The sequence below is a fragment of the Triturus cristatus genome, chromosome 12 (genome assembly GCF_964204655.1).
Source record: "Triturus cristatus chromosome 12, aTriCri1.1, whole genome shotgun sequence".
NCBI classification, from domain to species: Eukaryota; Metazoa; Chordata; class Amphibia; order Caudata; family Salamandridae; genus Triturus; species Triturus cristatus.
Window position 1 is genome coordinate 772,305,345 of NC_140595.1, and position 22,502 is coordinate 772,327,846.

At 48.4% G+C, this 22,502-nt stretch overlaps 1 protein-coding gene across 2 annotated transcripts in view; it reads left to right on the top strand.

Annotated features, from left to right (window-relative positions):
• Nucleotides 1–252: 252 nt before the first annotated feature.
• The window catches only part of EFNB3 (ephrin B3), a 347,907-nt gene continuing 325,657 nt past the window's right edge, over nucleotides 253–22,502 (top strand). Inside the window, exon 1 of one of the 2 annotated variants that reach the window (XM_085639497.1) lies at nucleotides 253–986. In XM_085639497.1, coding sequence (XP_085495623.1) covers nucleotides 820–986 — 167 coding nt within the window. In that variant the 5' untranslated portion in view covers nucleotides 253–819. The remainder of the gene's footprint in view (nucleotides 987–22,502) is intronic. The other variant, XM_085639496.1, reaches the window with a different exon arrangement.

The following is a 22,502-nucleotide window of genomic DNA, read 5'->3' on the forward strand; positions in this document are numbered from 1 at the left end:
TCTCCCTTCCCTCTGCCCTCACTCGTTCACCCTCACTCTCACTCACCCGCTCGGCCTCTCTCTCACTCGCCTGCTCCGGGATCTTTCCCTCCGCATCTTACAAGCTCCCTTTTCCTTCTCCCCCTCTCCCCCTCCCTGCCCCTGGTCCCTCCTCTCAGGCAGAGTGCAGCCTCTCCCTCCCTCTCTCGCTCCCTCTCTATTCAACACTCCCCCGCCCCCTCCCGCTCCACACCTCCCCCCAAACACACACACTCACTTCTCTCTCCCAAAGCAACTCCGAGGAGCGGAGAAAGGCACGCTCTATCAGGGCTCTCCGGCACCCACCCTGCAGCACACCGTGACACCTGGGGGGGACCCCAAGAGGAGACAGAGAGAGAGAGGGGTGCGGGCCGCAGCACCCTGGGGTCCCCCCGCAGCCTCAGAACCCAACCGGGTCCCACCGGACTCTCCCGTACTCCTTGAACCCCCAAAACTTTCAGCGTCTCCGAACCCCAACAGCATACCCCCCATTACGCGGGGGGCTGAACATCCGTCAAGGTTGGTTTCTCTAAAAGGAGTCCCCGACCCAGTGACATGTAGAAGAGAGGGGGTACACCTCCCTCCCTTCTCCAGCCCCCGCTCTACTTAACCACCCCACAAAAAAGGCGCCCGAGAAAGGCAGGGTGCAAACTTTTCCTGCCTTCCATGGGGGGCGCGGCGAAAATGGTCCAAGCCCCCGGTTTTTGGCATTTTTTCGGAAGGGGCTCGAAGGAGAGCGTCGCCCCGAAGGGCCACTGAAGGATATCAAGACGCCAGCGCTCGTTCTCTGAAGAAAAAGGCATGCGGATTTTGGAAGTGATCTCCCCGGTCGGCGGTGTCTCAGCGATGGCTCTGTGGCGGTCCTGGGGGGCGGTGTACCTGGCCGCCCTGGTGTGCGCCTGGCTGGAGGTGTGCGTGGTCTCGGCGCTGAGCCTGGAGCCCATCTACTGGAACACGCAGAACAAGAAGTAAGTGTCCCCTCTCAGCCTCATGCCTTATTCATTTCTTCATCTGGAAGTTTTGTAAAGCGCTGCAAAGCTCCTTGTGGCTACTTCAATGCGCTTTCAGGTGGACCATGCACTCTTATGGGTGATAATATGCCCTGAAGCACCACAGAATTTGAAGAGCGTGTTATAGAGTTGCCCAGTGCACTTTAGAAATTGTCTGATGGAAATGCTGTGCAAATAAATCCAAGTTCTTTGGGAAAAAAAAGATCAACTGATCCACTAAATAAATAGATGAAACATGGATATTCTTAAACCCGAGTGTGCGTAAATGGACTTCTCTTCCATAGAAGTTGTCCATAATAGAATTTAAATCTTGCAAAGTCCTACCGAATCCAAATTAAAACAGTTCTAAAAGCTGATCCTTTGTCTATTTCACTTCTATCGATTTCTGCAGCAAACTGGTCTTTCTCCACAGCACTTTGTATTGACCCAGTAGCTTGATGGACCATTTCTCAAGCACCTTCCTCTTCTTCTGTAATAAATGGCCATTTTCGATAGCGCATCCCTTGATTTCTGAAACACGTTGCTTTATCACCGATTGCCCGGCTCCAGGAGTACATTGCACGTTCATAACTATCAGTGGCCCAGTTTCTATAACATGTTGGCTGCTTTCTAATGCACTGGGTCCGTAGCAGGTTGCCTAACTTCTATAGTTGTCAATTTCTAGTTCACCTAGATAGGCAGTAGATTGTTCGATTGCTATTGTACACCAGTCAATTTCTAGTTCATGCTGATAGGTAGGAGATTGCTCGATTGCTATAGCATGTTGATCAATTTCTAGTTCACGCAGCTAGGTAGTTGATTTTTCGATTGCTATAGCATGTTGGTCAATTTCTAGGTCACACTGATAGGTAGAAGATTGTTCGATTGCTATAGCACGTCGGTCAATTTCTAGTTCACACAGTTAGTTAGAAGATTGTTCGATTGCTATAGCATGTTGGTCAATTTCTAGTTCACACAGTTAGGTAAAAGATCGTTTGATTGCTATAGTACGTTGGTCAATTTCTAGTTCTCACTGATAGGTAGAAGATTGTTCGATTGCTATAGCACGTCGGTCAATTTCTAGTTCACGCTGTTAGGATTGTGCGGTTGCCACAGTACTTTGGTCAATTTCTAGTTCATGCTGATAGGTAGAAGATTGTTTGATTGCTTTAGCACATTGGTCAAATTCTAGTTCAGGCTGGTAGGTAGAAGATTGATTGATTGCTTTAGCACGTTGGTCAATTTCTAGTTCAGGCCGGTAGGTAGAAGATTGTTTGATTGCTATAGCACGTCCGGCAATTTCTAGCTCAACGCTGGTGGGTAGAGGCCAATTTCTAAATGTACGCTTTCTGACGAAAGGTTGGTTGGTCAATTTCCAAAGTTACTAAAGCCCTTGTATCAGTATAGTTGCTTCCCGATGTCTATGGCACTTAAACCCTCAGGTATCCGATCACTAAAGATTTCAATATAAGCTGTAGTCGTTCTGTTGAACAAAGGCAATAGATTCTGCCGCCGTTATGCCTTACTGCATGTGAGAAGATGCACTTTGTTCTGCGCTGATGGTGAGAGGCCTGCCTACGGCTGATGTTGTCAAGAGCGCCTCCGAAAAAAAGCAAAGTGCAAAGGATATTACCTAACCACCAACAGAAAATGACCAAAGTGGCCTCCAAGCACACTAAAGAAGTTGAGGAGTCAGCTAGAGGAGTTGTGGAAAGTGCAACCGGAATAGTCACAAATCAAACAATTGTAAGAATCGGCAAGTGCAAAGAAATTGACAAATATAGAATAACGCTCAAGAAATTGATCCGAGTGCTCGATAAGTTGATCAGTACGGTACAGGAATCGATCAGAGCATCATAGAAATCAGCAAACACGCTGTAAGAATCAATATCAAATGTTATGTTATGTTAATGAGAATTTGTAGAGCGCACCTACACCAACTGGTTTCTTGGCGCTGGGAGATACCTTATTTCATCCTTGGAGACAACGCGCAAAAGGTCGGGTCAAATGTTTTACTTGCGACAGGAATCGACCAACGCACCACACTGAAGTTGACCCAAGGATTATTCCTGCTGTTGGAAACTATCAGATCTGCCAAAGTATTCCAGGAATTAGCGAAAGCGCTATAGAAAGCGTCTAAGGTGCGGCTGAAGAGTATCGAAGCGAGATAGGCTTCAAATCAACAAACTAGTGTACTCAAGTTAAAAACTATCCCTTAAATTCTCGAGTGTTAAAGATATGACTTGCTGAACAGCTACAAAAGTTTATGGGTTGAATGTGACTTCATTTTTCTCGGTACAGGGTGCAAAGAGCAGGTGTTTTCTCCATCACAGGTTATTGCGAGATTTGCTTTTTCAGTGGTGGACGCTAGCAAGAGGAGAGGTGAAGCCATGAAGGTTGATTGGCAGGTTTGAGCTAGTAGACACTGACAAATAGGAGTTTAGAATGAATGAAGCAAGTGGCATAAGACAGCATAAGGGCACCTTTCTCGGTACTCACACACAGACCATGCTGGAATGACACACTCTCCCAACAGGCTGTCCGCCATAGTGCAGCATGCTTCCCGTCCAATGCGCCTTGGTGCTGCTGCAGCGGTGCGAGACGCTTTATCAATGGAAGTACAGCAGAAAAAGCATCAGAGCTGCACTCAAAGGGTGCTGAGGTAGAAAAGGCATTGAGGGGGGGGGGTCCCAGCTTCGCAGGTGTACAGCATACCTCTGGGGGGGGGGTCAGTGGCACACTTTAAGCTTGTCAGGTGCCCACTGAAGAGGCAGTGGGTGGGGGGAGTGGTCCCAGCTTCGCAGGTGTACAGCATACCTCTGGGGGGGTCAGTGGCACACTTTAAGCTTGTCAGGTGCCCACTGAAAAGGCAGTGGTGGCAACACTGACTTGCGTCTAGTGTCTTCTGAAGTCCAGCTGCTCCCGCCCAAGAGGATGACCAGACCCTTACAGCTGTTAGATCCTGCTTCTCGCTTCCCGTTGTGCATTTGTCTGCTTCGATGGCTCACAGCTAGAAGGGTTGCACTGTTTTCAGGGGATGTTGCAAAGGGTCAAACATTTAGTTGGGAACATTCTGGGACTTGTAGGTTTGCTTTTCTTTATCATAAGTTCAGGGTTTAAATCCCCAGAATTCAGTGTGAAGAGAGGCCTGGGGGATCTGCTCGCATCATGGCAGCATCCCCTGGGATCTCCAGACTGAGAGGGCTGCTCACAGCTCACCTGGGACAGGGTGAGGACTCTGGGCGGGGTGGGTCACTCACCTCACAGGCTCAAGGGGCTGCTTGGTATCCCGTCCCTCTATGAGCAACTTACACCTCACTGTGGGGCAGCTGGACGTCTCACGGCGGTCTAAACCACTTACATGGGACAGTGAGCGGTCTCTGGACTATATGCAATGCACACAGGGGTACTGCATGCACTACTCCAGGTAGAGGTCTCTGGACTGTCTGAAGTATTCACCCGGGACAGCTGGGTGTCTCTGGACTGTATGAAGTATTCACCCGGGACAGCTGGGTGTCTCTGGACTGTATGAAGTATTCACCCGGGACAGCTGTGTGTCTCTGGACTGTATGAAGTACTCTTGTGGGACAGAAGGATGTCTCTGGACTGAATGGAGTACTCTTGTGGGACAGACGGACGTCTCTGGACTGTATGAAGTATTCACCCGGGACAGCTGGGTGTCTCTGGACTGTATGAAGTACTATTGTGGGACAGAAGGATGTCTCTGGACTGAATGGAGTACTCTTGTGGGACAGATGGGCGTCTCTGGACTTATGAGCTGCTCATGTGAGACAGACGGATATCTCTGGACTGTTTGAAGTACTCTTGTGGGACAGAAGGATGTCTCTGGACTGAATGAAATACTCTAGTGGGACAGCTGGTGTCTCTGGACTGTTTGAAGTACTCTTGTGGGACAGAAGGATGTCTATGGACTGAATGAAGTACTCTTGTGGGACAGAAGGATGTCTCTGGACTGAATGGAGTACTCTTGTGGGACAGAAGGATGTCTCTGGACTGAAAGGAGTACTCTTGTGGGACAGACGGACGTCTCTGGACTGTATGAAGTATTCACCCGGGACAGCTGGGTGTCTCTGGACTGAATGAAGTACTCTTGTGAGACAGATTGATGTCTCTGGATTGTATGAAGTACTCTTGTGGGACAGATGGACGTCTCTGGACTTTATGAGCTGCTCATGTGAGACAGATGGATATCTCTGGACTGTTTGAAGTACTCTTGTGGGACAGAAGGATGTCTCTGGACTGAATGAAATACTCTAGTGGGACAGCTGGTGTCTCTGGACTGTTTGAAGTACTCTTGTGGGACAGAAGGATGTCTATGGACTGAATGAAGTACTCTTGTGGGACAGACGGACGTCTCTGGACTGTATGAAGTATTCACCCGGGACAGCTGGGTGTCTCTGGACTGTATGAAGTACTCTAGTGGGACAGCTGGGTGTCTCTGGACTGTATGAAGTACTCTAGTGGGACAGCTGGGTGTCTCTGGACTGTATGAAGTACTCTTGTGGGACAGAAGGATGTCTCTGGACTGAATGGAGTACTCTTGTGGGACAGACGGACGTCTCTGGACTGTATGAAGTATTCACCCGGGACAGCTGGGTGTCTCTGGACTGAATGAAGTACTCTTGTGGGACAGATTGATGTCTCTGGATTGTATGAAGTACTCTTGTGGGACAGATGGACGTCTCTGGACTTTATGAGCTGCTCATGTGAGACAGACGGATATCTCTGGACTGTTTGAAGTACTCTTGTGGGACAGAAGGATGTCTCTGGACTGAATGAAATACTCTAGTGGGACAGCTGGTGTCTCTGGACTGTTTGAAGTACTCTTGTGGGACAGAAGGATGTCTATGGACTGAATGAAATACTCTAGTGGGACAGATGGACGTCTCTGGACTGTATGAGCTGCTCATGTGGGACAGACGGATGTCTCTGAATTGTATAACTTTCTCTCTTGGGACAGCTGGCGGTCTCTGTACTCTATGAACTATTCATGTTGGACAGATAGAGGTCTCTGGACTGTAGGAACTACTCTAGTTTGCGGTCTCTAGACTGTAGGACGTATTCAACTGGGACAGCTGGGCATCTCTGTACTCTATGAACTACTCATGCGGGATAGCAGGAGGTCTCTGTTCTGTAGGAACCGTTCATGCGGGATAGCTGGATGTCTCTGTTCTGTAGGAACCGTTCATGTCGGACAGCTGGAGGTCTCTGGGCTGTATACATTTCTAAGCGGATTGGTAGGACAGCTGGATGTCTTTGGACTATATGATGTACTCACATTAGACAGCTGGATGTCTCTGGGCTGCATAAACTACTCTCTTGGGACAGCTGGATGTCTCTGTACTCTATGAACTACTCATGTGGGACAGCTGGATGTCTCTGGACTGTATGCTCTACTCTTGTGGGACAGCTTGCGGTCTCTGTGCTGTATGAAGTACTCATGTGGGACAATTGGGGGTCTCTGAACTGTATTAACTAATGTGGGGCAGGTGGGGGGGTCTCTGTACTGTATACATTTCTAAGCGAATTGGTGAGACAGCTGGGGATCTATGGACTGAGTGAGCTACTTAATGGGATCACTTGAGAGCTCTGGAGTGGTCGATCTACTCAAATATTATAAGCAAAGCCGTGGGATCTGCTAGGTGCCCACCTCCTCCCAGGTCTTTCCAGTCCTGGTATTTCAGGTGATTTCCTGGTGCATTCTGGGGGTGGTAGTCTTACTTCGCTTCCGTGGAACTGGTTGGCGTGACACACCTGATCTCGGTGATATACAGGTAAAACGTTCTGGACTGGAGACAGTGTCTGTAGTGGCCTGTAGACATGCGGGCACCCTAGGACCCGTGGGCTCAGTGCGCAGTTGACTCTTTACATGTGGCACCTGAACTTCTCTGGTCTTCATGAACTGTTCACTCTGGACAAAAAACAGAACTTAAGATTCCTGGTCCAGGGCAGATACACAAAAATGACGTGGGAGAGCCTGAGATCCCTAGTCTGGGTGAGATACTCAATCCACACACAGAGTGGCTGAGATGTCTGGTCTGGGTGAGATACTCAATCCAGACACAGAGAGTCTGAGATCCAGGGTCAGTGTGAGATACTCTATCCCTACATACAGAGCATGCGCTCACTGGTCTGGGTGATATACTCAGACATGAGGTGGGAGAGCCTGAGATCCCTGGTCTGGGTGAGATATTCAATTGAGACACAGATAGTCTGAAATCTGTGGTCTGGGTCAGATACTCAACCCAGATAGCCTGAGATCTCTGGTCTGTGTCAGATACTCAATTGAGACACAGAGAGCCTGAGATCCCGAGTCTGGGTGAGATACTCACTCCAGACACAGAGAGCCTGAGATCCTGGGTCTGGGTGAGATACTCAATCCAGACTCAATCCAGACACAGAGAGCCTGAGATCCCTGTTCTGGGTGAGATATTCAAACCTGAGGTGGGAGAGCCTGAGATCCCTGGTCTGGGTGAGATACTCAGACCTGAAGTGGGAGAGCCTGCGATCCCTGGTCTGGGTGAGATACTCAAACCTGAGGTGGAAGAGCCTGAGATCCCTGGTCTGGGTAAGATGCTCAGACCTGAGGTGGGAGAGACTGAGATCCCTGGTCTGGGTGATATACTCAAACCTGAGGTGGGAGAGCCTGAGATTCCTGGTCTGGGTGAGAAACTCAGACCTGAGATGGGAGAGCTTGAGATCCCTGGTCTGGGTGATATACTCAGACCTGAGGTGGGAGAGCCTGGTATCCCTGGTCTGGGTGAGGTACTCAAACCTGAGGTGGGAGAGCCTGCGATCCCTGGTCCGGGTGAGATACTCAATCCAGACACAGAGAGCCTGAGATCATGGGTCCGGGTGAGATACTCAATCCAGACACAGAGGGCCTGAGATCCCGGGTCTGGTGAGATAATTAATCCAGACACAGAGAGCCTGAGATCCAGGGTTCTGGGTGAGATACTCAGACCTGAGGTGGGAGACCCTGAGATCCCTGGTCTGGGTGAGTTACTCAATCCAGACACAGAGAGCCTGAGATCGCTGATCTGGGTGAGATACTCAATCCAGACACAGAGAGCCTGAGATCCCAGGTGTGGGTGAGATAATTTACCCAGACAAGGAGCGCCTGAGATCCTGAGTTTGGGTGAGATACTCAATCCAGACACAGAGAGCCTGAGATCTTTGCTCTGGTTAAGATACTCAGTCCAGACACAGAGAGCCCGAGATGCCTGTTCCGGGTGAGATACTCAAACCTGAGGTGGGAGAGCTTGAGATATCTGGTCTGGGTGAGATAATCCAAAGACACAGAGAGCCTGAGATCTTTGCTCTGGTTAAGATACTCAGTCCAGACACAGAGAGCCCGAGATGCCTGTTCCGGGTGAGATACTCAAACCTGAGGTGGGAGAGCTTGAGATATCTGGTCTGGGTGAGATAATCCAGACACGGAGAGCCTGAGATCTGTGGTCTGGGTGAGATACTCAATCCAGACACAGAAAGTCTGAGATCCCGGGTCTGGTGAGATACTTAATCCAGACACAGAGAGCCTGAGATCCCTGGTCTGGGTGAGTTACTCAATCCAGACACAGAGAGCCTGAGATCGCTGATCTGGGTGAGATACTCAATCCAGACTCAGAGAGCCTGAGATCCCAGGTGTGGGTGAGATAATTTACCCAGACAAGGAGCGCCTGAGATCCTGAGTTTGAGTGAGATACTCAATCCAGAAACAGAGAGCCTGAGATCTTTGCTCTGGTTGAGATACTCAGTCCAGACACAGAGAGCCTGAGATGCCTGTTCCGGGTGAGATACTCAAACCTGAGATGGGAGAGCCTGAGATATCTGGTCTGGGTGAGATAATCCAGACACGGAGAGCCTGAGATCTGTGGTCTGGGTAAGATACTCAAACCTGATGTGGGAGAGACTGAGAACCCTGGTTTGGGTGAAATACTTTATCCAGACACAGAATGGCTGAGAGTTCTGGTCTGGGTGAGATACTCAGACATGACGTGGGAGAGCTTGGGATATCTGGCCGGACGTGGGATAGTCTGAGATCTCTGGTCTGGATGACACACTCAGCCTGATGTGGGCGAGCCTTAGATCTCTGGTCTGAGAGAGATATTCAACCATGAAGTGAGAGAGACTGAGATCAGCGGCCTGGGTGAGATGCTCAAGCCTGACCTGGGAGATCTCTGGTCTGAGAGAGATATTCAACCATGAAGTGAGAGAGACTGAGATCAGTGACCTGGGTGAGATGCTCAAGCCTGACCTGGGAGATCTCTGGTCTGAGAGAGATACTCAGGCCTGACATTGTCAGTTAGTGTGAGATAATCCAGACAAGGGAGGGTCTGGGATCGCTGGTCTGAGTGAGATCATTACACCTGACATGGGACAGATTGGGTGAAATACTCACTCCCCCTACGCGACAGCTGAAGAAGACCCCTGGGCTTGGCTCACACCAGGTAGGCGAGAGCCTCGGTTGTCAGAGCAATGGTTCGAACACTTTACAAATATAATACAAAAGCCATAATGTAGGGAAACGGGCGTCTAGCTCCTTGGGGGGCGCCTCGAGGCCCTTCGTTATTTTGGTGTGTACAAACAGACACTTTCCGGTAAAGTGCTGCTTCCAGTGTCCATTGACAAAACGGACGCCCCTGAAAACCGCAATTTTTTATCAAAACGAACACGCACGACCTCCAACCGGGGTGTATTTGTGTGTGTGTGGGGGGGGGGGGGGGTGGAATGCGACTTCCCCCGTCTCCTCAACTAGAGACAAAAAACGTTAGCGAGAGAGGCAAAGAGGGTTTCTTTTTCAGAGAAGGGACTAGCCTAGGAAATGTGATAAAAAAATCAGACAAAAGCCCCCCAAATATAAAGCTCTCAAAAAAAGGGAACGCGCTGAACATGGCACATCCTGTCCCTCACAAGCAGCCCTCTCCTTTGTCCCTTGTTTGTTTTACTGCAGGTCGTGCAACAAAACACAGACAGCGTGCATATGAATTTAGATACCCAGACACCCCTCGCTCCCCAAAAGATTAAACTTTTAATATTTGGGGAGTTTCTGGGATTTTTTTTGCGTTTCCTCTCCCCGAGGAAGGCAATTGTTACCAGAAGTGGAATATCCTTTTATTTATTTAAATTCCTGTCAGTGGGGGAGGGGCGGGTCTGCAGACTGAACTGGCGTTTTACTTTAAATGACTTGCAGGTAGAGAGGCAGCCGTCAGGGCCACTCTGGAATGTGCCCTAACAAGGGCTCGCTTTTTTTTCTCTATTTTAGGGAGGGCTGTGGGAGCATCTGTTAATAATCGAGAGAAAGCAAGTGTGTTCAGGCCCCGGTGCAATTTACTTTAAATGAGAAAATGTACCCGCTCCGCCCCCCACTTTCCCCGGCACAATCGTTCTCAAACATTCATTTCCCCTGTCGGCTCCCCCCTTAGGGTTTTGCCGAAACAGAATATGACCCCACTACTCCGTGCAGACAAAAATAGTGTCTTCTACTTTATATTTTCCAACCCTGGAGATTTTCATTTTCCTTTGTTATTAAATCTGTATTATCGCCCTTACGGGGAAACAAAGTGTGAAAAAAAGGATATTAGTTGACATAGTTTTTTTTATATACTATTAGAGTGCGCGCCTTCAACTGATTTCCTGATTGGTTCATTATTTCTAAACTAAATTGTCTTAAGTGCATGGACCAATAGAAATGGAAAGAAGAGGGTGGTTAACCTGCAGGGCGCCAAACAGATGACGTTAATCCGGTACCTCGTCATGATTCGAAGGGGGTTATTTATGGGTGTGCGTTGTTCTTTGTTCACCACCTGTGTATGGGGATAGCTATAGCTTGACAGTCCTTTCGCTCAGCCACCTATTTCCGCCTTCCCCTAGCGAAAAAACTTTTTTGCGTTCTATCCTGGATGGCTCTGTGACGTGAAGGCTGGTGACGTCATTACGTGGCCAGACAATCTGCACTGTGCACGTGAGGGCGCAGCCTGACTCACGCACTTCGACTCTGAGAGGGGGAGTAGACCAAACTCCCCCCACCTGCTGACCCAGCATAGATACAGGGGGTGCCCCCTGGCCTGCAAACAATGGGGGGGTGTCCAGCCCACCACCCTATTGAGTGTGTTGGGTGTAGGGTGGCGGGTCTTCCAATCACTGCTCGTCTGATGTCCCTTTAATGAGTAACTGAGGGAATACCAGATTTCGTTGCTGAAAACTATACGACTCCTTTGACTATAACCACTGTGCGTGTTCCTTCCCATGGGTAAGTAAGGATGGCGTCAAATAAAGGGGAGTGAATGAGTAACTCTTCCTGCTAAGAAAATCCACAAATCGACACCAGGCGCACAGGGCGCTACAATGCAGAGGTCACCCCTCCCTGACACCCCCCCCCCCCACCTCCACTCCCCCTGCATAAAGCTTTTTTTTATCTCTGTGTGTGGGGTGGGGTGCGAGGTAATTATTGACTTTGCTGCAAAGCGAGGCGACAGAGTTCGCAAAAGTCTCTCCCGTTTCGTGAATGAATTCACAATATCGCGTTTCACGTTGTTTGTGTGCACAGAATCAGTCGTCATAAACGTCGCCCCGCAGCCCTGCCTATTTTTTTCACGATTTTTCTCACTTAAAAAACACCTCTGGAAATTCAGCCGCGAGCGCGCCGCCGGGGTCGTCGTGGTTTCTGGTCGGGTCTGTGGGGTGTGAATGTGTTTTAGTTCTGGCTGGCTCTCGGGTGGCAGGCTGGTTTCATGTTCCTCACAATCTGAAGTACCTCTAATTTAAGCTCCAAAGATTAAACCATCCCAGCCTTTCGCTCTCAAGGGGCAGAACAGCTCTTGGTCTGCTCCCCAAAGGCCCCCCAATACTCTTTTAGGTCTTGCCTAGGGATTTCTTGCGAGACATATTGTTATTTTACAGTGGGTTTAGAGTCCGCCCGTTGCCTCCCATTGGTTGACTTCAATGTCACTCATTTGCTTGCTTCTTATTGGATGGCTTGTGTGGGCTTTACTTCCGCCTCATGAGTTTGGCCGTTCCCTGGAGAAGGGGTGCATTAACCCTCCACTTATAGTGAATTAACTTTACAGTGCACCCCTGCGTTGCTTCGGCTTCCTTCCCAGACCCCATGTTACTTTCGCCCCTGAAGGAGCTGATACATCAGCCCCCACCCTCATTGCTCCCCCCACTGCCCTTCCCTGCATTGCTTCCACACTCCACCCACTTTTAAAAAAAACTTGTGTTTTTTTCCTTTTGAGTTGCCGATCCAACTTAAAAAGAAAAAAAAAACATCTGCATCATTTTCTAGGGGCACCTACAACATTATTATTATTATACTTTTGCATCCTCTAGTCATGTGGCACATTATCAGGGATGCTGTGCAGCATGGCTAAAACCATTGACAGTGCCAAAAGTTCTCAAAGTCGAGACCTATTGGCTTTGCTAATGCTTGTTGAGTCTTATCACAAAACTATGGGGTCTGTGCGCTGAAAGGGGGATGTATTTTGGGGCTCCCAGGGAAAGTCACTAAAAACAAACTGGACCACCTTACAAATAAACACATTTTTATGGGCGCTGTGATGTAAAATTGCTGCCTCCGAAAGGCAAATAGCCACGCCTGCTGGCGAAACACCCAGTTGACGAATTCATGAAATTAGTGGGTTAAAAACACAAAATCCAGAGGCCTACTAACTACTGTAAAGCTTTTTGGGGGCTTTGTGAAAAGTTAGTGCATTGTGCCATACTATGCCAAACAACTGATTTACCGCCAACTAGAGGGGGCAGGGAGTTAAATGGCAACTAAGTTTTGTTAGTTGAAATGAATCTATTTTTCTGCACAAACGGATTAATTTTTTGTAAATTTTATTGATAAACTGGTACACACAAAATGGTGTTTAGGCATTTGTGTGGAGCTGGGAATTCAACCTAAAAAATTAAAAATAACGTCTTTTGTGCAGAATGTAGTATCAGAAGCTTGGAATGAAATCTGGAGTCTCAAAGATTCTTTGACTATGTACACAAAATGCCCCCACCCCCCAGTGCTTCGAGCTTCAGCTGGTATTGCTCAGTGTATTTTTTTTTTTTACATATTGACCGATTGAACGGTCTTTGGTAGGCTGCAATGTTTGTGGTAGGCCCTTTAGCGAAACATTTCAGCAAAACATCGGCATTAATAGCAAAAAATGTCAGATCAGCTACAGAGCGCTCAACCTCCGTCATGATGCGCTGTGACCTGGCCGTGCCTTCCCAGACTCTAGTTGGATCTTAGCCCGCAGGGGGGCTCCAAATGAAGCCTTAAAATCACTGTAACTGCTGCCATTGTTGACAACCGTCACAAATTCCCAACAATAACTGTTTTCCATTTTATGAGGATGAGTCACACTCAATTTTTTCTTTTAGCCACCAAGAGCGGGAAGGCACTGCGCTGATAAAATGTTTTCATAGCTGAACTTTTATCCTAGCCTCTCCTCTTTTTTTTAATCTTTTTTTTTTTTTTTTTAAGTAATGTCCTCATCCTGAAGCTGTTTACTTTTATGTGATATTTGGGCACCCCTGTGCAGTAACAGTATTCTGCTGCCTGATTATCAGCCTTTCATTGAAAGGTTACACTGCTCGGTGTGTGTCTTGCTTCAAAGACAGTGTATTGGCTTCACACGGCCTGAAGCAGGTCAGCTACACTGCAATGAAAATTTTGAAAGAGACCGAAACGTGTCGGTCATGGCTGCTAAGTAAGTCGAAATGAAATAGAAAACCACCCTATCATAGCCAGCTGCCTTCCTTTTGCATTTTCTTTCACTTTGTTTTTGTCGGTCACCCCTTTTTATCTTCTATATCAGGTGGACATATGGAGGTGTTCGGGGTAAGCGGGCAAAGTTATTCTCCTGGATCAGGTAATTAGGATGGCTTTGACAAGCCTATCCTTGAAACAGAGGTACATGTTCCTCATTGGTGTGTTTTAGGGAGACGATGCCTCCCTTGCCAGAGTTTCAGGCAGCTCATGGTCTGCTTCGTAAGCAGGCCTGGAGCAGGCAGTGCGAGGGGCTTGAGGAACATGAATAGACTATGAACGGCTTGTTGTGTGTTGAAAGACAGTGTGATGAGTTCTGGGACCACTAGACAATGTGAGGAGATTGGGCTTTATGGAGGGAAAATGGAGTTAGCTTGTTGCATGTGAATGACAGCGTGAGGAGCTTAGACCCATGAGGAGGGCATTTGCGTGGCTTGATTCACTTTGGCTGACAGTGCGAAGGGCTTGGAATAGATAGACCGTGTGAGGGGTTTGAGGGGTCTGGTCAAACAGCGCACATGACTCTGGACTCTGAGGAGCTTGAGGCGCATGGGCCATGTGAGGAGTTTGGTGCACAAAGATCAGGTTTGAGGAGCTTGGGGCCCACAGAGTGATAGGACTGGATGACTTGACAGTGTGAAGCGCCTGGAGACCATCGAAAGACAGGGGGGAGTTTTGGGACCAGGGGCAGACAGCAAGGAGAGCTTTGTATAATTGTGCATGCAGTGTCTAAGACTGGGGGCTCATAGTAGCATGAACGGGCAGTGTGAGGAGTCTGGGGCCGAGTGAGTAGAACCGAGGCACATGACTGGGCAGTGTGAGGAGTTTGGGGCACACAGGCAGACAGTGTGAGGAATAGGATCTGGGGCACGTGACCGGGCAGTGTGAGGAGTTTGGGGCACACAGGCAGACAGTGTGAGGAATAGGATCTGGGGCACGTGACCGGGCAGTGTGAGGAGTTTGGGGCACACAGGCAGACAGTGTAAGGAATAGGATCTGGGCACGTGACCGGGCAGTGTGAGGAGTTTGAGGCACAGTGTGTAGACCTGAAGCACATGACTGGGCAGTGTGAGGAGTTTGAGGCGCAGTGTGTAGACCTGACTGGGCAGTGTGAGGAGTTTGGGGCACAGTGTGTAGACCTGAGGCACATGACTGGGCAGTGTGAGGAGTTTGAGGCGCAGTGTGTAGACCTGAGGCACATGACTGGGCAGTGTGAGGAGTTTGGGGCACATGAATGGAGAGTGTGAGGCGCTTGGAGTCTGCATCGCGAGGACCCCAGGCCCACAAAGGGCAGGTGTAACTGGCAAGTGGGCCTTAAAAGGACCATCCAGCGAATTACGTCACAGCGTGCCTCCAAGCCCAGGGTGACATCATTAAATAAAGCAATATTCTAGAGCGCCTATCGTGGGTGATTGATAGCGAAGAAGGACTCAATGGCAAAGAGCACTGCTTTCTTTTTTCTATACTATGGACGCCCCTTTAAGCAGGCACTGGCATGAGCATGGGGCCTCCAGGACACACTGAGGGCCACCCCCTGCACGGAGGACTTTACCCTACAGCACCCTTCACAGGCGCTACAGTTCAGCACCTGGCGGCCAATGGCATTTGAAGCAGCAGAGTTCACTTTAAGAACGGCATAGACTACTGTTTCTCCTATCTACCGCTCTCTAGCGCCGTGACTCGCCAAGCTCATATCAGCGCTATTTATGAAAAAATAATAACACCAGTGGCCCCCAGTCTGTTCCCATATGCAAACCTCACAAAAGAGTGCGTGTGCGGGCGTAAGTGTCGTATGTGCTAGCGCTGTCACGAATGACGCCCGTGCCAGGAAATAACAGCGTCAGAAAAAGCATATTCCACCCACAGCCCTATCCTGCCTCAGAGGGAGCAGCTTTTGGAACGTCCCAAAAAAGAACAGACCCTTGGCCAGCCTGCAGCAGGCACACCGTTCAATATACACCCGGCTCATCTGCAGCGGCCAGCTGAAAAAATATACATGTGCGGTGCTCACGGGTATTTCTGAGGCTGAACCCACGGCGGCTTGGAACCCAGGGGAACGATTCCTCCGCCGGAGGTGTGCAGAGAGCCAGATTTTCCGCATAACCACTTACTATGTGACTGGCTTCCGGTTAGATTTGGTGTACGCCGGGAAAGCACTGTGGGGTGACAGCACTTTATACATTTCAGAGACATAAACATTTGTTTTATGTGTCTGTCCTCCAAATGGGGCACAGATCTGCCCTTCCTGGGCTTACGCGGGACACGTCGGCGTATGTACGTCACCTGGTATACATTATTAATATTTGATGTTTTATTTTAGGATTATATTGTCTGAAATCCATAAATCACTAGCGTAGCTCCGTGAATCGCAGGCAATTATTGTTAGGCATTGAGTTATGCCAGTGAATTTAGGGAAGCCAGACAAAGTGTGATCACTTTTGGCCAAAAAAAAACTAAAACCTCCTCACAATAGTCCCTGGTTAAGGGTAGTGCACACGTGTGAAAGCTCAACCAGGTCTCTGCCCATGGTCTCGCACGTGAAATTAGAGATGACGATGGCCATCCGGTGAATGATGTCACAATAGATCTCAAAACCCCAGATGACATCATCAGATCAAGGAACACTCCAGGAAGCCTGTTATTGGGTTATTAGGGGTGCGGCCTGGATACTGGGTGGCCCCTTTAAGTCAACAATGACATCAGTGATTCTTACACCCACCCTTTTGCGGCTAAGCCACTTACACACTCTCAGTCAATCACCTAGAAAGCCTCTAATCACCAGCCAGCCTCATAATCACCTAGGTATTCTCTAACTCAATCTGTATCCAGACCATTACTGCACACATTCACTCACACATTCACCTGCACAACCACTAAATCACCCATTCAACCATCGACTGATTACATTTCTCACTCACCCTTTCTTTACCTAAGCTACTTAGGAACTCACCCACTTAGCAACAGTTAATAAACCACCCAACCACCTACTCACTCACTCACTCACTCACTCACTCACTCACTCACTCACTCACTCACTCACTCACTCACTCATCCTCTCACAACAATTGTTCTTCATCCTTCACTTTCAGATATGTTTAAAGTGAATAACATTTGGTTCTGTCAAATATGAGACTGGTGCTGGCAAGCCACTGAGAGGTATCTTTATAGATGGCACTGCATGACGTCACCTTTGATGTCACTGATGATGCTGTTTGTGATGTCACCTGTTACACATCGTGTAATGCCATTTGCAGCACACTGGGTAGGTACTTAATAATTATAGGAAATCTTAACAGGTGCATTGGTCAGCTTTCTAAATTTATGTCAAACAGACCACAGCAAAGTTATTTTTTGGGTGGAATGTGCACGTTTTGTGATTTGCCATGTTGCACGGTAGTTGCCGGCAGGCTATTAGCTGTGCACAGGACACAGCCCCCAACCACACCCGGTGTGCGGTGCACTCAGCGGCTGAGGATACACAGGACATAATGGGAGACTCCCCCTTGTATCGCATGCAAGGGACAAAGCCTCCCTCCCTCCCCTCTGCAGGGAAGGGCAGATGCCAGGGTACACTGTGCAATGCTGAGACCATGCCTTGTATGCCAGACCTCCAAGGGATGACATTTGGCCTTGCCCAGCACATGCCACAGACAGTGAACCAGAGTGCCCACATGGTGTGGCTTTTGGCTGTACCTTCTGTGCATCACATACAGGGGGCACCAGGCGCAGGGGGCGTGGCCACTGGCCTTTGCCTGCTTGAAGCACCTCAGTGCATGGCCTTCAGCCCTGCCTTCTGCAAGCTTCCCACAGGGTCAGAAGACCTATCCGGCACATACCAACATCATGTCCTGTGTGCAATGTGCACAGGCTTCTGGCCATGCCATAGGCACACTGCATAGAGAAGCCGCTGGTCGCCTGTGGTCATGCCCTGCACACGCTGTACACACTGGGAAGTGCATACTATGTGTCAGTATCATATGGCGCTCGGTTACGGCCATGCCCAATATGATGTACAGCGTGGCCTAAGTGACCAGGTGTGTGAACTCAGGCTCTTATTTGGGCTCACAGACCTAAAAGTGTGGCTTATAGTCACCTTGAGTCTCTGAAAAAATTCAAATATTTGCATAACTTCACTCTAAGTAATTTTCAGAACTTGGGGCCTTGGAGCCCTGTTCTGAAGTGCCAAACAGAGGCATATCCCACTCTTCCCCAGCACACAAATCTTTACCAGTGGCAGGAAATGCCAACCTGAAGTCCAATGTGCAACCAGACCATTGCCAAATCTAAAAATAACACCCCTGGACCTAAGATGACGGAGGACTGAAACACTGTACCTGGCTTCGGCCAATCACATTACGAGATCAGTCAATAGACAACAGATTCTATATAATTGTATCCTTTGGACTTCCAAAACTGCTGGGAAAATGTACACCTAACCAAACGACAGACATGCACCACATTTCTGATTTCAGGCGGCATCTGACCGACAGCGGTGCTGCTGTTTTTGCTTTCTTGCTACCTGAAAATACCCTGAGGACTTGGAAAATCATCCCCTCTGAAACCACGTAGAACGTTTTACATTGGGACATCATTTCAGCTAAACTTCTGGGAGCGGGGACTGTGACTGTACACATTGCACTTGACAAGGGCATGTAGTGTACTTTTTTCTGTGGGGAGGGGTAGACGTACACTGATTGGATCAAATGCACGCATTATGCATGCTCCATACATGCAATATATACAAGTATGGGACAGCAGATTTCCAAAAGGATAGTTTAGCCTGGCTGGAGTTTTCATCCCACCCGCTTGTGGTGTAATAAAGTAGTTTATTTTGCATTTGTTTGTTTTACAGTGAAACCTGCTTCTCAGGAACTCTGGCAATTCGTTTTTAGATTTGCATGTAGCTCTTTGCTACTACAAAGTAACTGTCTATGATAATATTATTTTAAGAACATTGTTTGTTCTGCAGGGACAAAAGCTCCCAGCAGAAGTGGTTTCCAAAACAATAAATACATCACAAATGTCCTGAGAAGAAAGAGACACAACATGAATACTCTTGAGAAATAAAGGGCAAAGCTGCTAAGGGTAAATTTGGAGACTCTGTAGGGCCTCTGTGTTAAAATCAGACTGAAGACTGTGCACATTTGATGGACATGGCGGACACTCTGACTTCCAATAAAATGTTTTTATTCTGGAGAACAAGGTGGCTTCGCGGGAAGCTATACGGGAGGAGTCTCTGGGCAAATATATGCCTGAGATCTTTTTCTTCAGAGCATTTTTCCTTGTATATAAGAACACTGATCAAAGGCGACCACCGCTACTTAGAATTGAAATTAGTAATCCCAGAGAATGACAGTACGGTGCAACCTCAATGTTTTTGGTCCATAAAATAGATGGGTGCATACGGTACGTGTAGATGCTAGGGTTGCACGGCATTAAGCCAGAACTTGGAATTTTCAGATCCAGCCAATTCCCTGGCATTGAATTCAACCCAACCACTGTCAATTCTCCTGGGTCCTGATTCAGGCTAATAACATTTCAAAGTGACTGCTTCATTTTTTTGGAACATGGGGAAAAAATGTTCTGCTGCAGGAAATCAGCCAGAGGCGGTTATTGCGCCGAGAATTGGTGGAGAAAATTGAGGCTAATTAAAGAGTGACGAAATTTATTGCTAATGCTGGCAAAAAGGGATTTCTTTCTCCTCTTTGTGGCTGCGCTGGGACCGAGTGTTGTGCGAAAGAAATTGTCAGAAATAGTAAGTGTTTCTGCCGGGGCGCCACAAGGGAGCATTTTGTGAAATGCGGCAAGCACGCCATCTCTCAATAAGACCTTCCCCGGGGAAATAATGTGCAGATAAAAAGCGGCGGCGCTCGGGGACGGTATACAAGGTTAAGTCAATGTAGCCGGATCATCAGTGGAGCAGGGATGGGGAGATGAAACCTGGAGTCTCCGTGGACTTGGGGGTGCGTGGAGAGATATGTCCGCTGGCGAGGCGGTCTGATGCCCTCAGAATACAGTTGTGTCTTTGAGGATGCTCTGAGAAAAAAACCTTTAGTGCTCTAAGGCACCACCGATCATTCACGGGGGATGCTCCGCTTCCTAGTACCTATAACCTCTGTGGTAGGTCTGTAAACCGAGGGATAGTTCAGCTGTTTTGGGCCTTTTCCTGTAAATAAATATGAGAATAGCTCTGCTGTACCCCACAAGATCTGCATAACCAGAATAGTAGCCCTTACTACGTATTTATTTGTTTACTTATTTGTTTGTTTGTTTATTTATTTGTTTGTTTATTTATTTTTGCAGTTTTGTGCAGCTCTTAAAAGGCCCAAGGGCATTGGAGTGCTGTATATGAGCACCAGTTACATTCCACAAGGTCAGATTCATATTTTTTTTTTTAGGCACAGGGAGATCAAGTGCTTTGCTAGAATCACAATGTGTTGAGAGGAAGCCAGTCCTCAAACCTGGTTCCCTAGTGCCAAAGTCGGCAGCTCTGGCCGTAATGCCACATCCTCCTCCATCTAGCTTAGGTCTAAAGCCGCACTATATCGCTAACCGTTCGGGTAATACCCCTCTAACCATTAGCTGCAGCATATCTATCTAAGCCAATGAGAACTGAGTAATCTGAGATATAGCTCTGCTATGCAGTGTCTAAATGACGTGTAACGTGAGCGATAGCTCTGCTCTCTAAAGTCTCAGTCTGTAACTTCAGTGCAAGATGATACGGGGTTGTCCTTTTATTTAAGAACCAAGACTAGCACTCTCTGTAAACCTCTGAGTCGCTCTCCTGTTTGAGTCAGCCTGCAATATCTGTGTATCTCGAGAGATAGCTCTGCTTCAGAGACCTGAGCGTTAAAGAGCTGTGTAAACTCGGCAACAGTTATACTGTTTGCAGTCTGAGGTTGATAGAGCCTTGTAACCTATGGAAAGGGTGGGACGGGGGGGGCTGCTGTTCAAGGCCTCAGCTTACTAAAGCTGTATATCTGAGGGATGGCACCGCCACCTCACCACCCTGACTTTGTTACTGAGGCCCCAAGCACATGTGTAAAACAAAAATATGTGTGTTCCCCGGGTGGACTGGCAATGCAGAATGCTTCTGTACATGAGCGTCCATAGCGAGGCGCTATATGAAAAGTACACTTTGTATTTAGACTCATGATGTGTAATGCTAATAAATGTGTAATGCTAATAAATTTGTAAAGTGCACTGTTATCCTCAGGTTTCCTGGTGTTAGGTAGGTACAGGTATTCTGTACTGCACCAAGGCCCTCATAATGAGAGGTTGACGTTCACCTGAAGCAATAACTCTGGGCGGAAGTACGTCATCCACAATTACAAGTGTCTTGTTCTGCAACTTCAGCACCAGATAATGCTGGGCCCAGAAATCCTAGACCTCTTTTCACTGGGGCTGTGTGCAGGTGAACAGTGCCACCCTTGCACGACCCCCACAGCCACCTTGAAAATGCTTCACCCTTACATGATGAAACCTGCCCTGACCCCCTTCCCTGGCCTTCCACGGGGTAGGTGCGGCTCCAACCCCCCACCAGCCCTTTTCCTGATTCTTTCCACCTGCACAGAACAACGGGTGAAAAAAGCCAGGCTTCAGCTCTCTGCCCGGAATCGGGGAAAATAACCTGGTAACCAACCCGGTACTTCCGGGATCTTATGATATTCCCTATTATGAGAGCTAACCAATAATCGGTGGATTGTGGAGTGGGAATACGTCCAGAATAGGGAATTCTGGCTTTGCAGTATCCCACACCAAAATCTGCGGAACTCGTAATTAGGGTTGCGTTCTCTACCGGCACCACTAGTATTTGAATGTCCCGGCTGATACAAAAATAAGCCAAATCACCTAAAGCCGATATTTTTAGCCTTCTTCTGTACATACTTCAAACAGCAAATATAAATAGAAACCACTTTAAGATATGTACTAGAGATGTGTTAACGATCCCTGACTAATTAAAGTAAACAAAGGCAGAAAAGTCATATTACAAGTGAATTCATACAAATTTGTTAAAAGTCCTATTTAGTATCGCGTCCAGGCTAACTCTTAAAACAACAACAAACGTCCAGTATTTTTCTCTTGGAAAGATGGCAACCCTAAGCGTAATGAAGGCCTAACACTATGCAACCAATCCGATCTTTAACGAGGAGGGGGTCCTCGCAGTGAAATGGAGGGCTCTGCAAACCCTGCTGCTTCCTTTTCCATACATACCAGGATTCAGGCAGGAGACACCCAATTTTTTTAAGCCAAAAATAGCTTTGAGCCAAAAATAGTTTGGCTGTTGTAGCGGTCTAGTTGTTAGCGCGTCACGTCACGTGACGCGGGTACGCAGGTTGACGCCAGGAGGCGCGCGAAGGAGTAAGCGGCAGCGGGGGAAGAGGTGTGCGCGGCAGCGAGCGGACGGATAGAGGTGGCCGGCGCTCCTGGGTGTAACTGCTCAACTGTTGTGCCAATAAACATAGCGGAAAGATAATACTTGTTCCGAGTGCTCATTTACCAACATTACAGTGGCGACGAGGTCGGGACGGAGACCGGACCGACGGGGAAGCGCAGTAGAGGGCAACACTCCACGTGGCCCCACGAGTCGAAGGAAGACACGCTACCAGGCCACCAAGCCCGAACAACACACCGCACAGGCCGCCTGGAAGGGGGAAGCCACGGGACACGCCCCGGCCGACTGCAGAGATCGACCCCAGGCACAGAGC